Below are 23,106 nucleotides of genomic sequence, written 5' to 3'. Positions count from 1 at the left end.
AAATCTCTGTCTGGAAGCGCAAATTGCACAGTTAAAATCAAAGTTATAGCCAGTGGGGGGGGAGGGAAGGGTGAAGGTGCAGAATCCAAACAGTTCAAAAAAGCAAAAAGGTGTTGTTACCTCAGTAAAGGAAAGCTAAATGTTTTGTAGTGAATATTCACTTTAGTTTTTCCAGATATATTACTGAGTCGTGATAATCTTACACTATATAATTTATACAATGGACCTGCTTTCCTTCACTCTCATTTTCTCGGCAAGTGTTTAATGGCAGATTTCTGTAACAGGAAGCCATTATTAAAACTTTATGTTTATATACATATAAATATATTTACTTATACACTATGGATTTATATATATACACATACTAAGTGTTCTATTATTACTTAGTACATTCAACTGAGTTTATAAATATTTAAAATCAAATAAATAATTTCTTTCTTAGTAAGATCCAGGTTTTCTCACTCTTATTAGGAGTGCCTATTTTTTTTTTTTCTTTGCAGTAATGGCTATTAACATCAGTAAGTATCATGATTCCCTGATTTCTGGTGAATAGAATTTTGTTCTACATACAGCTCAGGTTGTATCAATGTACACCTGTGGGTTAAACTCATTGGCTATGGGTTTCAGACTGACACCAAAGGACCATCACTTGAGTAAAAAACTGCTTGATACGTGTTAGAGCTGTGTAATCTTGTAAGCATCTTCTGTTCATTAGTCACAAGGTTTAAAAACTTGTTGTTTATTCACTACTTTGTAGTATTTGGCTATATGCAGTTATCCCATGTTATTAATGAACAATGAAATTATTCAGTGCCATATTAATTAGTTTAAACATGCACACATATAGGTACATATAACATTTTGGATTAATAGACAAGGATGCTGAATACCTACAGCATAAGAGAGGCATTGACATAGTAGAGCTGCAAATGCTTAGGGTCTGTGAAAATAGACCGTTTGTGATTCAAGCGCTCATGAGGTTGATGTGCATGAAGAACAGTGTTTAACTGGGAAGTTAGAACAGCCACACGTTAGCATGTTTCCTTGTTTTTTGCTTCAGCAATCATATTCTAAACATTCTTTAGAAACAGTGCTTTCAAAGGGTGAGTCAATAAAAAATATTTAAATATTTGCAGGAGAAAATGGAGTCTCTTAATGGCTGAAATATAATATGTATTCACTCTAGAATTTAAAGACTACTGGGAAAATTCTGTTCATCTTGTTCTGGAGAGTACATCAAGTTGATCTACTCACCTGGTTAAGAGAAACAGTATTTTGTTTTATTTTGAAGAGCAGTCATTAAATATTTGTATATTTAAAGCATATATATGTATAGATACAATTATGAAAAATGTATAAACTTACACACATACGTTCATATCTCTCCTACCAAAAAGTTCTGTGTTAATCAGTTTGTATTAACGTGGGAAAATCTTTCCCTGGTTGAACAAGGCACAATTTTTTTTCCTGCAGGTTTCCAACAGATAAAAGAATGGATGGATACAGGGAAATGAATAGGTTGTTTAAATAAATAGGTTCTGGAAAAAGATTCCTCAAAGTGATATGATAGAGTTATAGAAACCTGTATCCATATACAAAGATTGTTTATGATCCTAGAAATTATTTTTTATTTCACTTGTGGTGCAACTTGGAGAGGTTTGTATATGTATGAGGAATGAGAAGGGACTGAATAAAGGAGGCGGTGGTCACAGCTTTTTCTAAACAAACAACAAAAAAGAATGATTGTGTTGCAAGAAACTCTCAAGCTGGGAATCACTGCAGTTGCTGTATCAGCCAGTCCTGCAGCATTTTAAGATAAAGTACAGATCATTCCTAATACTTCAGGCACCTGATGTTTATGATGCACCAAAAGATTACTGTCAAGCCCCAGTGCAGCTTCATTGCCAGGTGTGTGGTAGTACATAAGAAGTAGCAGTCTTCAAGAGAAATAAAAATATAATTTGTATTAATGCTCCCTTGTCTTTACATGTAGTGTTGTTCCATGCTTTACTTTGATTGCAAAAAGAAGCACAAAACTTTACTTACAAAAGTTGCATTCATTCTCAGTGTTTTACATTCTTGTCATAAATCAGTCAATAAGTCTGATTTTTGTATCTTCTGCTGCAAATAAGGAGTATTATTCTCTTGCATTTTAGCTGATAGAAGTTTACATTTTGCACCAGGGAGATTTGGGGGCAATTTTACATGTTTGCAGGTAGACAGGTCTGTACTCTATATGTTTGGATTTTGCAGCTTCATATTCTAGGGCCATATCTAAGGATTGTTATCAAATGTAATATCAGAATTGCCTTACTATAATGCATTATGGTAGTTATTACAATCTGTCAAGGTTAGATTTCTTGCAAAATTACTCAAAATAACTACGAATGCTTGCATTGTGTAGATAGAGTCTGCAATTAGTATGATTTTGTGTTTTGCAGTTCTGTAGCATTATGTTTACTTATTCATCGAAGTAATATTGGGGTTGACTGGAAAAGAATTGCAGGACAGAATCTTTTTTTATGTTTTGGTGAAGCATTATCTCATTCTTCCTCAAGATACCCTGATAGCACAATGTACTTTGGGACCAGAACTGGCAACCTAGAGCTCACCCTTGCATCCACCCCGGCTGCCGAATTAGGCAGAGGAAGCAGGACTGGATTCCTGTTTTATGTTACTGCTGCTCTGGTTTTGGTCTTAATCTCCTTGCCAGTATTGTTTATAGTAATATTATTTTCAAAAGGATCACTCCTGATATATAAATCCATGTGAGATCTAAATAATTTTGAAATGCTATAATATTAAGCAATAAAAATAATATAGATAAAGGCAACTTAGGAGGCTGAAGTAGAACACTGATGTAAGAAAGAAGTTGTTGCTGCCAGAATAGAAATTCTCAATTACCAATAAATTAAGAATAATAACGTCTCCATAGAATTTGCTGTTTTATAAATTATAAGAGTATAAAAAAGTTAGTGAAGTTAAAAAAAAAAAAGATGAGGCAAGTCACGCAACATTTACTAGATCACACAATGGGTCTTAAAGTTGCTTGAGCTTTCCTCATCTTGGTTCTCACGCTTACTGCCTAACCTTAACAGGGAAAATTCACATACATTTGTGATTACCATTTTTTTGTACGAATGATTCTTTGACCAGTTATCTTTTAACAGTAGATTTGGTCAGCTTTCTGTTAACCTTACACACGCTGGTGAAAAAGGCTGGTTTTACTCAGATATCAGTCAATAGCATAATTTTGACTTCATCAATTATTTCAGTGGTTCAAGAGTAAATTGTGACTAAGATTCTCACAGAGTGCAGCTAAGAATAGTATGATTAGGCCTGTTATTTTTAGACTTTAGCTTTTTGTATTTTCTTACAGCTTCTTTACAAACATTAATTGAGGAGGCTGGAATTTAGAGGATTTCATAACTATGATGTAAACTGTAACATAATCAGGTGTGCAGCTGAAAGGAGAAATCAGACTCCATTGAACATATTGCTGAGCATATATTTTCATATGTTTTCACAAACTTTTAAAAGTGTGCAGAATACAGATTATTCTTAACATTTAGCAAATATTGTTATGTAGTAAATTATCATTAGGTACCTGTGAAATATTGCCAGATAACATGGGCTATTAAGAAGGCATAGGTACAAACTTACTTTTCTAAGAAGGTAAAAATATCATCAAATAAGAATACATCCAAAGTCACAATACATGACCATGTATCCCAGTTGGGATTTTGTTTTCAAATGAAAAATATTTTTTTCAACATTTTTTTCTTAATTTTTTATCTTCCTTCTCAGGAAACAATAACATACATGCTAATATTTGCATTTATATTTTTAAAGATTTTGCTTTATCTCTCTTTCCTTCATTGTTCCTATAAAAATTAACATGTCTTGCCAAATTTGTTTTAGGTAGAAGACACTCATTATACATATAAAAAGTGTATGTATTTGGCTTGTTGTTTTCTTACTGAAGAAAACATGTAGGATGCATGGCAGAGGTCTTGAGATACCTCTTCAAGATTTACGATTCTCAGCACGTATAAAGGAAAGACATTTTGCTACTAGTACTAGTATTTTACAACAGGTGAGAATTTTCTGTGAAAAGAACTTAAACAATGATTTGTTGACCGGAGCAGAAACACAGCTCCGTTTTTATCTTGAAAAGTGTCAAAGCAATCCTTTGATGTCAAAAGGTCAGAGTAGAGCAGTTGGGACAAATTTTTGCAGCAGATAGTCTTATAGCTTTATGCTTTCAGTTGTATCTCTACTTCAACTGTAAGAAGAGAAGTGGAGAAATTAATGCTAAAGGGTTTGAGAATCTAGGAAAAAAGTGAAAAGTATCAGGGCAGTGCAGGTTGTTACTTAAATAGGGAAAAATAAAAAATAAAAAGAAAGAAAAATAAGAAAGGTACGCAGAAGACAGCGGCAAAATCATTTTGTGGGAAAAGTTCACTGAGTGTAAGAGTTTCATTTGTTAGGTTTTTAAGGAAGCAGCAAGGAGATCAACTATTTGTTGCAGCCTTTCTTGATATGATTAGATGAAATGGAGTAGTATACTGCCTGCCATAAGTCATAGCCAGGGTGTGTTCTAAGCCCTTGTAATGTATTTGTCATGGTCTTTTTAGAGCATCCTTTAGTTTTTTTGTTTTGTTTTGTTTTATTTTGTTTTGTTTTGCTTTTTGTTTTCTTCCCTGCAGAAGATTCTGGATTAATTACTGTAAATCCCACAAGAAAAAAATAGATAAATTATTAAGCATTTTAGATAAAATTCTCAGTATTAAGTACTACATTCAAGAACAAGCAAATTCATATGAATGTCTCTGTTAATTAGGATATTAGGCAGTGCTTTAAATAACCTCCTTGATCAGTCATATGTTTTCTAGCTGAGTCCCAAAGGCTTCTGATACAGTTCCTGCTTATTAAGGTCATAGGAGAAGTATATCTTTCTTTACTGAATTGCTTCAACTAGTTAGTGGTGTTACCTGTACAGGATAGCATCAAATCAGTTCATCTCTTACTTGCTTGAAATGATAATTATTATTATTTTTTTCCTGTCTGGTGATGTGTCCTCAAAAAAGCAGTCCATCTACATATGAAGATAAAGCTGAATTGCTTCAGCCAATTATTAATGTTGCTTGTAAAGAAGCACAGCATAAAGATCAGTTTGTATCTTATTTTCATGTGGTGAGGAGCCAATTCCTCTTTCAATCCCCAAGACAATCAATCCCATGCTGATCTATTTTCAGTTCTGTATTCTATAGGCAATCTAGACAAATAAATACTTCAAGTGAACAGTATTTCATATTAGCTGTGGACATTTCTACTGGCTGTCATATATGCATCAGACCAGAGTTCCTCTGGTTCAGAAAATACTTTTGCTCATAACAGAAGCGTTTCTAATCACATTCTGTTTGCTGCTGGGTGACTGCATGCTGCAGTCTCCATGGCATGCCAAAGGAGGACTCTAAAAGGGAAAAACAAAACTCTTGTTACAAGATACAAATGCATACTTTCAGTTGTGTGGGTGGTACCTCTGATCGATGCATTGTAAGTTTTTGCAGTGATAGACATGTGAAATTAGTTTCAGGCAGTGTTTCAGACTGTCTATTGATATATGTGTGACACGCTTGTATTTGCCTGTACTAGTTCTAGTGACACTATGATTACTGGTATTTGCAGTCCTTGCCCTGGAACACTTCCAAGCAGTTTTATTGTATTGAAATGGCTCTTACAGTTCATTGAGCATCTAGCATAACACTGCTGAATATGATTGGCGCGTTTGCATATATTTATTCAAAAAAAATCAGGCAGTTAAACTGCATAATTATGGGAAAACGAATCATAACAATAAAAGACCATTTAAGTTAACAAGCTTTGTGATCAAAGGATAAATACAGGTTGGATAAATGAGACTCTAGATGTAACTAATCTACATAAATAGGCTTTGGTCTGATTACAGGAAAGGAATGTATTAAAATTATCTAAAGGTATTAAAAATAATTTTTCTTCAGTACCTTAAAAACATTTACTCTTATTTTATTTTTAATATTTCTGCATAATAAAAATAACTACGTTCAGAAATAGACCATGTTTATGTTTTTAGTTCTTGATTAGCAATGTTTACAGTGCAGAGAAAGCCTAAACTAACACAAGTAAACAAGAACAAAAAAGTTTTCATTCTAGCTTAAATGCATCGTGACAAAAAAATATAAAAAAAAATTAGTCTTATTTATTTTTTTTTACTGTTGCAATGTTTTTTTTTTTTTTTTTTTTTTTCTTGATTGACTTTTAATTAAAGAAAAACATTAAAGGGAACATTTAAAGGACAATTTCTTGTTTACTGTCTTTATCAGCAGAGAGCAGCCTTTGTAGTCTTTGAAAGCCAGTGCATTAAAAATCAATTCAAAGTCTTCAAAGCTGTAAACTCTTGCTTGCTTTGTAGATATATACTGTGTTTAAAATCATTGGAAGCACACTTGACAATTGAATTAAAAACAAAAGGTAAATAATGGCTTCATCAAACTTTTGAAGGATTTTAATGTATTTTTAATAATAGCTAAAGGATTTTCTTGCAGAGAACAGACATGTGAATAACAATTTGTAGCTTTTAAATGCATAATTTGTTCCTAATGACAGTTATATGTATTCTTTTATTAATAGAGTTTTGTTTTAAATTTCTGTTGGTGTTATTCTGTTCTTCTTAATGAATACCATGATTCAAACACAGAACATGTCAGTCAGTATCTTTACTTACTATATTTCTCTTTCATTCATTGCTGATTGCTAAGCAACCACTTATGGTTAAGCTTGTTTAGCTACAATTCAGCGTTTTTTCCTTTTTTTTTTTTTAAATTTTTATATATATTTTTTTATTTTAAAGTTAAACCAATAACCAATATGAGCTAAACAAATTTTATGCATACTTAATGAAAATATTTGGATTTTATAAAATTTTAAAGGTGACAGAAACCCAAAAGCATTGTTTCAACAAAGCACCTTAGACTCAGCACTTGGTCTTTGTTCTGACATTTTTGCCTGATATTGAGGTAAAGTCTGTTCTTTCCACAAATCTAGAAAGAGCAGAACAATGTCCTTAATCAGCAGATGATTAATTTTAAGGCCTATGGACACCAACTTAAAAAAAAAAAAATAAAAAAATCACAGTAGTATTATGTCTTCCAAGGCATGATCCTTAGAAAATATTCGGTGAATATTTTAATTTAGGTCAACAGAGGCACAGAGTTAAATAGATGGCTTACAGGATTGGAGTTACTGATATGTGTAAGCATATGCGGAACTCAATTTAGAATCTGTTACTTGAACTGCTCCCTGTTGCTTCTCTGCCTTGCTTTAAAAAACATTGCAAAGCTGCAAAAGCTGTTCGTATCACTTAGCCTCAAACTGCATTCTCTAGTACTCTACTGAGATAGTCCTCATGTCTGAATATTTGATGTTTTTGCTCTTTCACATAGACTTGCGTAATTTGATATGCAGATTCATAAAAACAATCCTGCTTTGATGATCATGAGCAAGATTATCCAGCCACAGCTGTAAAGTACCCAGTGTGTTCTTTTCTGATCTCTTCATCATTTCAGTGGATCAAATGACAATAAGAATATAGTGGAATTTAGAGTGCCTTTAATGAATTTAAATGTCTTTTAAAAATGGGAGCCAGGAAGCCTTGGAAACTATTTGAATTTCTACAGTGTATGACAGATAATATACGTGCATGTGTGAATGCCTACATGTAGGTACATAGATGTTAGAACAGCATAGATTGAAAACAACTATCTAGCTGGATAAAAAGTATTGTTAACAACCTATGCACATCTAAATTATTTTATTTATTTATTTATTTACATTGTATATGATCTGTGCAGACTTCTGTCAGTCTGTATCTTTTACTGCACCCTAGAAAGCATCAAGTTCAGAGACAAATTCTGTTGTCATTTTTTCCTGAGGCAAGGATATAAGTAAGGAAGGACCTAATTTTCCACTTCATGGTAGAAGTTATACATCTTGCTTAAAACTGTGTATCCCACTATCAGACTTCAGGATTGAGAGATATGATGAAAAGTAGGGATGAAAAGTAGGTACAAGTCATGTAAGATGTGAGCATAACCCTCAATCATTTTGCTAAGGTATTAAAAAACAAACAATAATTTGTATCTTACAGTTTTGAGGCAAGAAACTTATCAGTCAACTTTGTAGCCATGGGGTGAAAAAGAGAGGAAAACAAAATGTTTTGTGTTATTTCCCTTAGTGCATAGTCTTTATATTGTCTAAGCTTGCATTCTGTCTGTTTAAACCACCTGTAACTTCTTATCAGGCCTAACAAAATACAATGTTGCAAGAGACAGAATAATTTAATTAATTTGTTTTATTAGTGTATTAATCAGCCACCATGTATTTGATCTTCCCAAATAGTTTGCATCCCATCATCACAAAAATGTGATCACACTGAAATAATAATTCTTTCAGTTGTGAAGTAGTTCATTTTAAGTATTCATGTGTTCATTGTTTCAAACAGACTACTAGATTTTTGAAGAAAGCTTTAATTAAACTTTATTTAAAAATATATACACAGAACACACATTGAGCCTCTTTTCTTCATCCCCTTCTACGCTTATATTGGCAAAGGAACCTTAGGAGTGAGTAGCCAGATTTCCAGGTTTTGACCCACTTCTTAGTCTATTTTACTTGGATGAAGATAAAGAAAAAGAAAACTGTTTCTATTAAACAAGCCTTAGGTATTTTGGCTAATATTGGCAAAGATCTTTAGATAAAGATAAATTGTTTGCAGTTATACTGGTCTTGCTGATAGCAGTCAATGAAGAAACAAGTTCATGTGTTGAAGAGCTGGAGGAGGAGAAGAGATTGTTTAAAAAGGTTTTGTTCTGATTTAAATTTTGAGCCATACATTTTCTATAGTATTTTATAATAAAGACAATTACATTGTAGTTTGGGTTAGAATACATGCCCAGTTCTCAATCTCAAAACCCAATTTGTTACTACCTGTGGCTATTTTATTAAAAAACAAACAAACAAACAAAAAAAAATAATAATTGGTATGAGTCTCAGCAGTCTAAAAGTAAATTTTTATTGTTTATTTTTTCCAATTACAACACCTCCTTTAGGCAGATGTGTGAAAATGGCAGTTTAATTCTTGCCAGTATTTGTCTATTCCTTGTACATTCTAAAAATTGACGGTAGCTTGGCTCATCATTATGTTGTTGATGTTCATTATGCTATAGTTAAGTTAAAACAGCAATCCTATTATTAATCTTTAGAAATAAGGCTTTACACCATTACCTTGGAAACTCTCTGCTGAATTTTGATACAAAAGTTCCTAGGAATAAGATCCTAACTCAATTTTCATGGAAGAGGATTGATTTTGCTCTTGATCTTAGTGCACTTTTGCAGGACAGGTAGTATTTTATTACTTTATGCCTGAGAAGATTTAAACGACAACTACCAACAAACCCAGTTTACTCATTCTTGGGAACTCGTGTTGAAGTTAATGAAATTGCATGTGAACTGAAGACTGTATTTTTGGCCTTGCTTTTTGTTTTATTCACAATGGCACAGTAGCCATAGTAGCTTATTTAGAAATAAGCGTCAATAAGTTACAATGTCATTTAATTCTGTAAATGAATAACTTTCCATGGAAATAATTTAATCCATCTCCCAATGAAATTCTCTCCCTGAAAGAAAACAAAACAAAGCAAACCAACAACAACAACAAAACTTTTGAGGATATATGTGCAGATTTGCATTTACAGGTATTCTCTCTCCTAGAGACAATTCTGTGTAGACAAGAACTTTGTGTTGAGTTCCAGTGAAGTTGGAAGTTGATATGACTTCATGTGGGCTCTTGATCCACCTGCAGAGAGCAGCATTAGTCTGTACTACACATAATTGGTTTGTCTGTTCACTGGGAACAACCTTAAGTTAGTATTTTTCCCCTTTGCATGAGTTCTTGTTTGGAATTTCATGCTCTATACCTGTAATATTTTCAATTTCTTTTCCCATTTTGAAAGAGGATTCCTCCCCACACACACTTATGCATGCTGGTTTGGGACTTATGTAATGTGGACATTGTTTATATAAGGTTGCATAAAGTCTTTGAAAATTTAAATGTAAGAAAAAAAAAAAAAAAGAAAGAAAAAAAGATATACATCATTCAGCTTCCATTGCATGCATTCTGTTCCTGAAAAAAAAAAAAAAAAAAAAAAAAGTGTTCAAGTGCAGTCTGAACATCCTGCTGATTAAATATAGAGGCAAACCCATAATTTAATCACTGTATTCCAACTATACCCTCAGTCAGATATTAGTATTCCTGTACAGTCTCTATTCCTGGTGAAACTTGCAGCAGTGTCCTAGACATTGACAAACTAACACAGAAAGAGGACTTTTTCTAATCCTGCAATCTTTGCAGAGAAGTCTTTGTTGTAAGGCTTATTTTAACATCAAAATATGATTTCATAGTCTCAGTATGACAAGTTTTAATGAGAAGCATAATCCAAAAATTATTTTTCCCTAGGTTGTTAAGAATTTACATGTCAAAGTCACCCCCTAAAATACATATGAGTTTACAGATTACCAAGATAAGTGGGTGCAGTGTTCTAGGTAAGATGATCATACCTCAAGAAAGGTAACTATCTTCACTTGTTCTGTCATGTCAATTAACTTAATATGTTATTAAATTATAACCTGTATGAAGTCATTGCAGTATGCTAACATTAAAGTGACAGTGATATGGGTGATTATATGAAGCTCTGTATCCAAAAAAAAATTATTTTTTCTGTCCAAGTCTACTTGTCCATTGCTATTGTATTAATGGTGTATTCAATCAAATTTTAATTTTATGAGTTATCTCATCATAGGCAAATGACTGTTATGGCTTTAAAATATATTTAGGGACAGAACCTCTAGCTAAATTTGTGCAAGCCTAAATTATTTATTTTATGTCACAAATAATAAATCAACTCATCATCATTTCACACTTGAAAATCTCCTTACACAGGCATGTGAATCTGTAAAGTTAATCTACTATTTTGCCATAAATTCAGCCATTATTTTGGCAGTATATTTAGTGGTGTGTCTTTTTCTAATGCTAAGAGGAAATAATTATGCTAAGATATTTGTGTGAGAGCAGGCCTTTACATACTATCAGAAAGTCTCTTATAGAATACCTTGTTGGTGATTAACAAAATATTGTAAGAAATTTACGTGACATAAATGTGATATTATGGTCACGTAAATGTAACCATATTGTAACCTTTAGCACCTATGTTTTACTTCTTATTTCCTAAGGAATTTAAGGGAATCATTGCTTTTCTGGGGAAGGCTTTTAGGAAAAGAACGGGGATAAGGTTGCGGCTTGAAAGGAAAAGAGGTGATCTAGATTTACTCCGTTCTTCTGTCCATCACCTTAGAAGAAATCTTCAGTGTCCCCCTCTAAATACATTTTCTGTACAGGCAGTATGGTTTCAGAATCAGGTTCTGCTTTATCTTTATTGTTTTTTGTTTGTTTGTTTTTCCACACTGTAGTGAAGAAGCACAGAACTGGACTCTTCTGCCGCATGCAGTGTCTGTTGCCTAGTGAATCACCCTTCCCTGTCATTGACATTACTATTCTGTTTAAATGTTGTCCATGGAGCAGACCATATGCTGGGATAAAGGAACATTACATTTAAGAATATCTTCTCATCACTACCATAATCTTTCTCCTGCTCCTTTTCAGCTTTCTACAGCATGCAACATATGAATCTGTGGGAATGTAGCACACTACTTATCCCATAATTGAAGAAGACTGATCCAAGGACTACTGAAACCAATTTGACAATATCCATTGATTTCAGTGGACCTCAGGTCATGGCTAGTGGGAGTTTTATTGTTGACTTTAGTAAGAGTATAGGTTGGACAGAAGAAGGTAAATGTAGTGGTAGATGTTAACAAAAACTTAACAGATTTAAAATATCTGGTGTCTTTGTTACCCCTTACTAAATATTATGAGTACAAAACAGTTTGTCAGTGTTAAAAGGCCATAATTTGATCTCCTCTTCACCTTATATTATTGCAGCTTTTATAAAGCTTTTATATGTTCAGAAAGCATTTCTGATATGCTGCTCTCAGAAACAGGAAAACAGCAGTTTAAAAAGAGGACAAATTCTACAACTCCTACTGGCTTCACTGAGTATTCGTGTTTGGTAAGATCTTTCAGATATATGTCAAAATTAAAAATAAAATCCCAAGAGCTTACAATTGCATAGTGGAATTTGTGTTTATGAAAGAAAGGCAGAAAAGACAAAGTTGTTTTTACACAGGAAAAAAAAAAAAGGTTACAAACGTGAGAAAAAATATTTTTGAAATGCTAAGAAGTACTTTGATAATCTCCTTAAATTTTGAGACAGTAGTGTTTTTTTTTTTTTTTTTTTTTTTTTTTTTTTTTTAAGTCTCCATCTAATTTTAATTTCTTAACTTATAGATTTCATAGTTAATGTGGTTTGGAATGAAAAAAAAAAAAAAAAAAAAAGCAACACACAAAAATAATGATATCAAAGATATTCCCCCAAATGTTATTTTGATTTCATGCTATGATATTTTTAGAGTAAACTGATGAGTGCAGATTTCATTCTAGTTAGCTAACTGTAGTTGAGTTTGTTATGCAGTAAACATAATATCTGTTAGGAATACTAAGGTAGACTCAATATGGTGGGAGCCATAGATAAAAGGTGCATTAAAGCGTTTCAAATTCAATCATTAGGTTTCATTGCACCCATCTGCTACCAGAAAATATAATTGGCAACTTGATTCATTGACCTTTAACTGTCATTTTGGACCACTTTTTTGTTTGTTTGTTTGTTTGTTTGTTTTAACCCATATTTTCAAGTTAGACCTACAGAGTTAATTTCATAAGAGAATACCTAATACATTTTGATGAAATTACTTTTTTTTTTTTTTTAAGAAACATTTTTTTAAAAATATAATTAGGTTTAATGGTCTGTTGTATATTCTACTAATCCAGTCAAAGTAGTTATTTAATATTGAATAGGTTAAAAGCAACTAATGTTCAACTTCATTAAGGCTTCTATTAAATAGAAGACTTGCTGAACTTCTACTTACATATATATAGCATATATATAAATACTATATAATATATATTAAAATAATTAATATGAGGTAGCAGTTCACGTACATATATATATATAAAAGTATATATATATTCTACTTATATATATATAAGTAGATATATTATAGATATAGGTATATATATACACTACTATGCATGTAGTATATATATAGTATATATATATTCTACTTATATATATTATATATATTATATAATATATATATAATATATACTTATATATATAATAATATATATATAATATGTATATAATATATATATACTTATATATTATATATATTATATAATATATATAATATAAGTAGAATATATATGTACTTATATATATGTGTGAACTACTACCTCGTATTAATTATTTACAGGGTTTTCTGTTATGCTAAAATTATATTTAGAAGCTTCATTATATCGAGATTATACATCACAATACAAGAGCTAAATAAACATTGAAATTGTGGAGCTTTTTATATTTTATTCCTAAAATGTGTCTTATCTTTTTATTTTTCTGGCACAGATACTAACTCATGTGCAATCTCCTGGCATTTCTATGTGTGTGGAACAAAAGCATACTATTTTATGATATAACAGTGTTACTTTCAGCAAGCAGGAAAAATAATGTGATAAATGAGGATTATTTAATATTTCCTCAGTGATGGTAAACTATTAAAGGGTTACACATGTTTTTCTTCACACAGTTGCACAAAACTCCTCAAATATTTATATACTATAGAGACAGATGTATGTAACCTAACCTTATAATCCCATTTCACAGCTTTCCCTGATACTGGGGAGCTCAATAAATAGGAAGCCGATTATATTGGCAGTATAACTCCATTAATAGGATTTGGATTTGCCTTATTGACAAGCCAGTACTGTTAATATGATCCAGTATATTAAATTGACAGGAAAACTGGAGCAATAGAATGTATCTGCAGTCTAATTGACAAGGAAGCTCTTTCAAAAGGTTCTTAATGTGTTTTTTATTGACAGCGCAGCTTCAGGAAGTACATATCATTTGTGAACAGTGTAAATATATTGGATGCAACTGTACTAGTAGATTCAGGGGGAAGTAGTTACTGTTCTGTTTTCCCATACTTCCATTTTTACTTTGATATAAGTTGTATCAAGCTCTCATAAGATCTTCAAAAATATTTCTTAAAGCACTAGTCTAACTGCACTGCTCACAGGCGTTTGACAAGTTGTGAATTATTTTAAATGTGTTCATCATTTTTAAATGAATAGAGGCAATACAGAGCAATGCAATAATGTGTCATGAATTTCATTATGTTTATTTATTGATGCTGTGGTAGCAGAAGCAAAGCTATTGTACTTTCAGCTAGAGCTCTTTACGTGGTGTGATATTTTGCACCTCTTCCTACGTTCTGATCTTGCACCTTCTCCAAAAAAATAGTTCATTGTAAGAGTTCATATTACAATTAGATTTTCCTAGTCCCATTTGACAGCTCTGCACATTCTCTTCCCAGATTGTGTTAAATTCATTAGAGGTATACATTTCTTGTTTCTGTTCTGCAAAATAAAAAGAGACTCAGAGACCTAAAAACATTATGAAACCAACAGCAAATAAGTTCAGCCTGGAAAGTCTTCTTGATTCTCTTTTCAGTAGAGGAAATTTTGGGGTTCAATTTCCACGCTTTTTTTCCTAGCTACACCTTTCTTTGAGAAGAAAGTCACACCTTTCTTATAGGTCTCCCCATAAATACATATGTTATAACCTGGTACAGGAGCTTAAGGCTTTTGTTAAGCTTACTTTCCTTCTAACGAATAGGCAAACTTTTTCCTGAAAGGTTAAAACCTTTATATACACTTATATATACACATATAAGAAAAGCTGATCCTGGTTTGTTCTTGATCGTCTTTCAGGTCTCTTTTTTTTACCAGGGCCCAAAACAAATATGTCTCTCTGCAGTGACCTCTTTAGCTTCTTCAGACTTCAGGTTGGTGCAACCATCGATGAAGTGAGAGAAAGTTTGACTGGCCCCTGTTTCAGTATGGTATTCCATCTTCTTCTGTGCCTTGTTCATCGCAGTGTAAACTTGTAAAAAAATTTAAAATAATTTCTTTCAGTGAGACAGTACTACAAATATAACTAAAATGTCTATATCAATATAGAATATAAAATGTCTATATCAATAGGAAATCTTAAATAATAGATCAATTATATATATATGCAACAAATTTGGTATAACTGGATAGATTGGTAAATTATTCCTCTACTTACAGGAAAGAATGGTAGTTTCTGTCCCCTGAGTCTAATTTTTCAGAAGCCATACCATGCATCAACTGAATAGCTCAGGAACTCTCCCTCACAGTTTTGCTTTTCTCACTCAAGAGAAAAAGAAAACACAAGTCACCAGCATCTTTCAGTAAAACGTATAGCATCCTAGTGAATGATGTGGCCTTATGCATCTGTTTTTCTTGTCCTGTGTTTTTAAAGAACACTACATATGTCAGAAATTCACTTAAACACATTGTAGTTCTTGTAGCACCAAAATATACATTTTTGCATCAAGTGTGAAACTTCTCAAATATGTATGTCATATAAGTTATACCTCAAAAATATTTTCAGAAGATTGAGAGTGGAGAGTAGATACTAGGACAAGATTTCTTAAGACAGTATACTTAATTTTGCCCTTTAGATAAGTAAAATAATTTATTAAAAATTTACGTTTATTTACTTTTCTACATTTTATATCATTTTAAATATATTTTAATTGTATTTTAATTTATATTTTGTTCGACTAATATCTCTTCTTAATGAAAAAAGTCCAATGAAATCAAAAGCTACTTCTTCTAGCTAAGCAAATACGCTCAGTGGAAGACTGAGGTGCCTTTTGCAAGAATTGTATTATATTGAACACAAACAGCTCCTAACAAAATCAAGACAATTGTCAGGTCTTTCAAAACTTGATTTGGCAGAATACAATTCTTTTGGCTTGAAAAGTGATTGCCATTATATAGGAACTTTTTTTTTTCTTAGGGGGAAGGGTGAGTGCTTGGAATTAATCTTCTTAAGAAAAGACACAAAGTCCATGACTTAGATATTAAATGATAGTCTGATAAAGAGGATGATATTTCATTTCATTTTTGTATTTAATGTTTAATTAAAAAGAGTTAGATTCAGCAAAGACATTTTGCTTTATTATAGTTTCAGGTATGAACACCTACATAAAATAGAATTGTGTTGAATCATTTCTGAGAATGTGATACTTGTTCTTGTAATTCTGAGAAAAAATTATAAATATTCTAGTACCCTAATATTCATAAATCTGATTAATGTTTTAGTCCTTCTTTTTTAGATTTTCAAATACATCTTTCCCTAATATGACAATTATTTCCAGGCATAATTTGTCAAGAATACTTAAATATTGCATTTCTCTCTCTCTCTCTGTCTCTCTCTCTCTCTCTCACTTTTCCTCACTTTTTTTTTTCTTTTTATTTTATTGTTCTTTAACTTTATTTAAACAGTGTGAATTAGACCAATGCTTGCTCTAAAATTTTCAGAATGATGGTATGAAAAAAGGTTTTGATTAAAAAGAGAAAAGGAAGAGAGCTAGAAACATCCAATTTTTAATAGAGAGCTTTCTTTTTATAGGAGTTTTTGAAAGCAGACGTCCTGCAAAGTGCTCCATGATTCTTTCATTGAGCAATAGTCAATTCCCTGAAATTTGATTGGATAGTATGAGCCTGTAATTTTAATCCTAATATTCTTTTTGAAATATATACATATAATATACATAAACACATGGAGAACCACCATAGCTTCAGCTACAAAAGTATCAAAACATTTCATTAATTTTGTGAACATCAATTTCTAAAAGAAAACAAAGAAAGAGAAATTAATGTAGCCCATTGTTAAAAATATTCCCAATAATTCCTATTTCACTGTGTCCAGGCTGGTTCAAACTGCTTTCACTTATGAAGCTTTTTTCTTTTATTTTCTTTTTCTTCCTTCCTTCCTTCCTTCCTTCCTTCCTTCCTTCCTTCCTTCCTTCCTTCCTTCCTTCCTTCCTTCCTTCCTTCCTTCCTTCCTTCCTTCCTTCCTTCCTTCCTTCCTTCCTTCCTTCCTCCCTTCCTTCCTTCCTTCCTTCCTTCCTTCCTTCCTTCTTTCCTTTTTCTTTCTCTCTTTCTCTCTCTATCCTTCTCTCTCTCTCTTTTTTATTTTTATTTATTTTTTTAATTTCTTTCTCTCCCATGTGAGATTATTTAAGGTTTATAGATCTTATCAGGATTTTTTTCTGATAAATGTTAAAGTGTAACAATTTTGTGTGTATGACCTCTCCCTTCTACTGGGAATAAAGTAAATAAAAGTTTAAGGGAGTTAGACATTCACATCTCTCCATGAATCATTTTGAATCAGATTCTTCTAAATCGCCTAGCCTTAAAATTAAATGTTTGCTTATTATCCCATTTGTTTTATATTGATATTGTCATATGTGAAACAATGCTCTTTCTGCTGCCTAGATTTTGGACTGCCCTTTTACAAGTCATCACAAGTATGATATTTCCATAGTTCATACAAGAAGGCCTAATGCTTTTAGAATAGAAGGAAAAGAATACAACTCAGAGCTGTGCAGCTGTATACGTATAGTTGTCAACTATTTATAGCTGTCCTTTTGCAACAATGAACTTACTGTAAAATGGCAACCAGCTGTTTAGATGCAATATGAGGGAAATTGGTCAAATGACAATTTAATTAAAGGTCATTAATAATTACCATAAATACAAAATTTCTCAGAAGCAACTTCCACTGTTAAGAATGTAGGTAAGATTTTGTGGTAATTTCTATTTTAAAATTTATATTTTGCCTAGTTCAGGGTGTGTGATATGCTTTTATTGCTATGACAAAGTAGAAGCAAAAGAAGCAAAAAGTATGCTCAGTTCTGACTATGGTCCAGATTATAGAGAAGTCCTTAGCACCATGTTTAAGGACCTGCTATAATTAATTGCAGGGCAAAAGTCTGTTTTGTGTTTCCTAAACAGATAGTAGAGATTTGATGAAAAGGCATTTTATAACATATATTTTGCCTGATGATGGCATGAATAATGGGTGTTGATTCTAGTTGCAACTGTGTTTAAGAGGAAGCAGATTTATCAGTAAAAGTATGAGGTCAGTTTTCCTGGACATCTATAGTTGAAATATTAGACCTAGAAAATAAATATGAATTCTGCAATTGTATACGTTTATTTAGGTCAAGATGTATGTGTATGTTGTAACCTTATATATATATATATCATACATATATATATGATGTGGATTTGCTGCTCACAAGAGATACTAGCTTTCAACTTGAAATGGGAAAAGAATAAAAGTCAGAATTAAGGCTGCTTCTGAAATCTGTTGTATTACATTTAAAAGATTAAGTATAAGAATGCTGTGCCTCTATTTTTTATTTTTTCCTTTTTTTTTTTTTTTTTTTCTTTCAATATTCATGTTTATATCTTTAAGCATGTTAAAAGTTAAGGTAGACTGTTGTTCTAACTACATGTTTTAAAACCAGGATTTTTTATTTTCCTAAGTTCTTTTCAAAGCTCCCTAACTGAAGTGGTTAAATTTCCAAAAGTTTGAATAGCTGTAGCTGAAAATATGAATACTTCTGAAAAGCTGACTTGGAAAACAGTGGCATTACACTGGATTTGGTGTCCCATATTTTCAGAATTCTCCTTCTGTAATGAAGAGTATTGTTTACTCTTGGACAGTATTTAAGAAGTTTTATAAGCTCACCCCTTAAAGCTGCTAAAGAACACGTATCTAGTTGGATACACAGACTTTTAAACAGCGTGCAATTTTGATATGATAAAGACATTTAGAATTATAAATTTAGAATTATAAATATCAGTGTTTTATGCTATATTTTTAAAACAGAAGAATAACAATCTGATTCTTTCATACAGTTTATATCGAAGAAAATTTGCTGCTAAAACTAGTTATTTTTAGTTTTGCTAAAACTAGTTATTTTTATAACAACATACAAAACATATACAATGTACTCTGCAGCTTTAATTAGAAATTTCTTCAAAATGTGAACACGATCTGTGTTATAATCCTAATTTCTGAAGCAAAAGACTTAACTAGCAATAAGAACTGCCAGTTACACTTATGAAGTGTAGATACACTTAATAAATCCAAAATAGAAGACTTTTATCTTCTGTCTCTTTCCTAATTCACACAAGTTATCCATGATACACAAACACATCCATTTCATATATGCCTTGATCCTTGATCCATCTGCCTGGCAGATGGCTACCTATTTATTGTTGCTACCATGATTGTTATGTTTCAGATGTGACTTCATACATCTTTTCTGAACTCCTGTATTCCAACCATACAAACAGTAGCAAATATTTCTAATTATTACATGCCTACAAAACAAATCAAAAAACAAGTCATGAAACAAAACAAAACAAAAAAATAAACAAACAAACAAACAAAACACAAAGTGAAGCTAAAAAAATTAAATGGGAAGTGGTAGGGAACAAAAAATATCAGGGAGACCAGTCACTTGTGCAACTTTAAACTTTACCTTGGACCTTCTGCTCCATTAATTGAGCACTGTCTGTGTAACTGATGCTGATACATGAGATGCTGTTGCAAAACTCATAGCCACTGCGAAGCATAGTGGTGTGATATGAAGTGATGCAGAAAACAGTAGAAGCTCTGTCACTAGGTCAGCTGCAAGATAAAGTGACGTGTGAATCTACAGTATATGGGGTTTTGTGAAAGATTCAGTCTCTCTTTCTCCCAAAGAACTTCAGCTGATGATACAAGGAGAATTCAGTTCCCCTTGGCAGGACTCCATGTCGGTCTGGATGCTGTAAATACTTCTGCTTCTACAGTTACTTAGCTCATGCTGCTAAAAATATACTTATGACAGAGTTAATGAAAGTATCTTCTTTTTTAAAACCACTTGTCTACAACAATCATTTAATGTTCTTGTTTGCATGTGTGGTTCTCATTATTCAGATGTAGCTATTAATACTGATGACAGTTAAAGAGAGAAAATCCAAATATTTTCATACTTGCACTTTTCCAGTAGAATTAAAAACAACAAAAACCAGCCAAATATCCACAAACAGTCTTTATTTATTTATTTATTTATTTATATGTAATTCACAAATTATATTGCAATATATTAAATGGCATTACAGTAGTAAGGGCTTCAGAATCCCCATAGATGATGTAATTATGCTTAAAAAATTAGTATTACCGAATAATTCACTTTTGTAATATGCAAAAGTAATTTTTTTTCTCTCATTTTCAATAACCATCAGTCTTAATATCTAACTAATAAAAAAACCATAAACAGTGTCATCTGTCAGGTTGCTAACAGAGAATGCCACTTTTTGGAGCTTCATTGTTTACTTTAGCAGGTAATTTGTGGACCGGAATCATTTAATTGTTTTGAGCACATAATTACATGCCAGCATTTTCCAATTTAATTAAAATGTACAAATCTGAAGATTAAGGGAATTTTTGAATTATTAATCATTTCTCCTCTAGGAAATCTTGTTGCTCTGCAGGAGATTTGTCCAGTGTACAACTATACGTATTTTTTTCCTTCTCTTTCGCAGACAGACAATTTTCCCGCAGAGCCCAATTACATGGGCAGCAGGCAGCAGTTTGTTCAAAGGTAAGGCCTATTAAATAACTTTCTCGGCTTCCCCATTTGCATTCTTGTCAAAATTGCTTTGCCAGAGAGTACAATTCAACTTAGAACAAGTAAATACAACTCTCTCTCTCTCTCTCTCTTTTTCTCTCTCTTTTTAAATATGTATTTCAGTAGCTCCACGTTCAAGGATCCAGAAAGAGCCAGCTTGAGGGACAGCGGGCATGGGGACAGTGATCAGGCTGACAGTGACCAAGACACTAACAAAGGCTCCTGCTGTGACATGTCTGTTAGGGAGGCACTCAAGATGAAAACTACTTCAACTAAAAGCCAGCCACTTGAACAAGGTGAGTGAAGTCTCCAATGCTTACAGAGCGTAAAGTTTAAGCCATCATTATAAACCTATTAGCATTGCAATTGCAGTGTATCAGGGTGGAATAGCCCTCTGATAATACTATCAGAGAAAACAGTAAATCTTGTAGCTAGCCCAGAGCAAAGACATTCAGTATCTTTCAGAATGAACATGAAATGAAACCACAAGTATCCTTTTTTTTTTTCTTTTTTTTTTTTTTTTTTTTTTAATCCAAAGCAGATTAAAAAAAAAAAAAAGAAAGAACTTTTCTAAAATGATTAGAATATACTTTATCTCCATTGGCATTGCCTGTGATATATTATACACTGTTCTTCAGCCAAAGCGTGATTTGAAAACTGAAACTAGACATGACTGCAACAGATAAAAGAATGAGTCATTTACATTCCACATGTAGTTTGGAGAAGAGGAAAAGGAAAGAGACTTGGGATATCAAACAACAGTAAAAATGGATCAGAAGGTGTTTCATTTCATGGATGTAATTTTCCTATTTGTAATGTTGATTTCACAATTAATAGTAGCATGAGAAGTATCAAATACTAATTGGATTTTTAGTATAATTTCATTCATTTTCTAGGAAGATATCAAAGATGAGTATCTGTGAAACAGCTCAAATAACATATTTCAGGACAATGACAATAATCTCTGCAAGCCTTCGTTCTGACAAATAAGCATATTTATTTCTTCAGATAGTGCTCAAACAAAGTTTCCTTAGAGATATGTTTTATCTAACTATAAGGTCTTCTATTTCAAAAGAAAAAATATTTATTTATTTATTTATTTATTTATTTAGCATCAGACAACCTGGCCACTCCAGCAGTGTGTGTTTGTGCAATTTACTTCATAACCTATAATCAATAAGGAAGTGTACTACTGAATTATTTTGAAATGTTTTATATTTTTGCTTTAGTTTAGCTTGTGTGGAAGATGATTCAGTGTTAAAGACAGTTAACAGATAATTAAATAAGTCAGCCTTAATAAGAAGCTACATTTTTAATTAAGCAGATATACATTATAAGCTTTTTATTAATTGTTGATTAATTGCAACTAGATTTTTTGTCACTAGCCTAGTCTGATCTGTTGTACAATCATGAGGAATACATGTTCATTTTTTTTTTGTTATGTTGAGATTGCAATATATTTTTTGCTGTGTATTTAGAATACTGCAGTATAATTTATTCTCTATGTACTTGAAGGTTGACCTCACATATGACCTTATTTTCCAAGTAATAAATGCCAGAAAGATTATTTTTTCCCGACCTTTTGCCACAGCAACTCTCTGCTTATAATTGGACATTGATCTGTATAAAGATGCAATACTAGACTTTTTTTTTTTTTTTTTTAAGAAGCTGTTTGAATGTTTATCTAAATTTGTCAGTTTTGTATCTCCCTGAATATCTATCCAGAAAACAATAAATTACAGCAACGAAAGCATGAAGTTCTAAAATCCAAAAAGTTTAATTAGGAAAATAATTTACAATACATTATATATTTTTATTATTATTATTATTATTATTATTTTAAGAAAAATACTGTATAGCTAGAGTTCAATTTATACTGAAGTTTGTCCAACAGCATAAAGCCTAATACTGCTCAAAATATAAGAGCACTAGTCAGCATATTAAGCCAACCACTCCTATTATTTATTTTCGTTATAAACAGAGTTATATGTGCTATATGAGTTTATGGAGGTTTACACTTATCATTATATCTATATAAGCAGTCCCATTCATCAAGAAACATCTCATCGGTGGCTTATATTAATTTCTCACATTCTCATTAAACATATACTGAATTATGTACTAAGTACTGTCAGCCACTGAGTTGCAGCAGCAGGTGTTTATGTGATTCTTTTTATTGAGAAAAAGTATGAGCATTGAGAGATAAACTAACTTTTTCTTTCTTTCTTTCTTTCTTTCTTTCTTTCTTTCTTTCTTTCTTTCTTTCTT

General features: G+C 31.9%; 1 protein-coding gene across 2 annotated transcripts in view; it reads left to right on the top strand.

The window, feature by feature from the left end:
• The window catches only part of PCDH17 (protocadherin 17), an 85,256-nt gene that overhangs the window by 5,447 nt on the left and 56,703 nt on the right, over positions 1-23,106 (top strand). For both annotated transcript variants that reach the window (XM_032192655.1, XM_032192645.1), the window contains exons 2-3: positions 20,753-20,811; positions 20,962-21,134. In XM_032192655.1, coding sequence (XP_032048546.1) covers positions 20,753-20,811; positions 20,962-21,134 — 232 coding nt within the window. The remainder of the gene's footprint in view (positions 1-20,752; positions 20,812-20,961; positions 21,135-23,106) is intronic.

This window comes from Aythya fuligula, chromosome 1, assembly GCF_009819795.1.
Source record: "Aythya fuligula isolate bAytFul2 chromosome 1, bAytFul2.pri, whole genome shotgun sequence".
Lineage (NCBI taxonomy): Eukaryota > Metazoa > Chordata > Aves > Anseriformes > Anatidae > Aythya > Aythya fuligula.
This window is presented reverse-complemented; position numbering and strand designations above follow the sequence as displayed.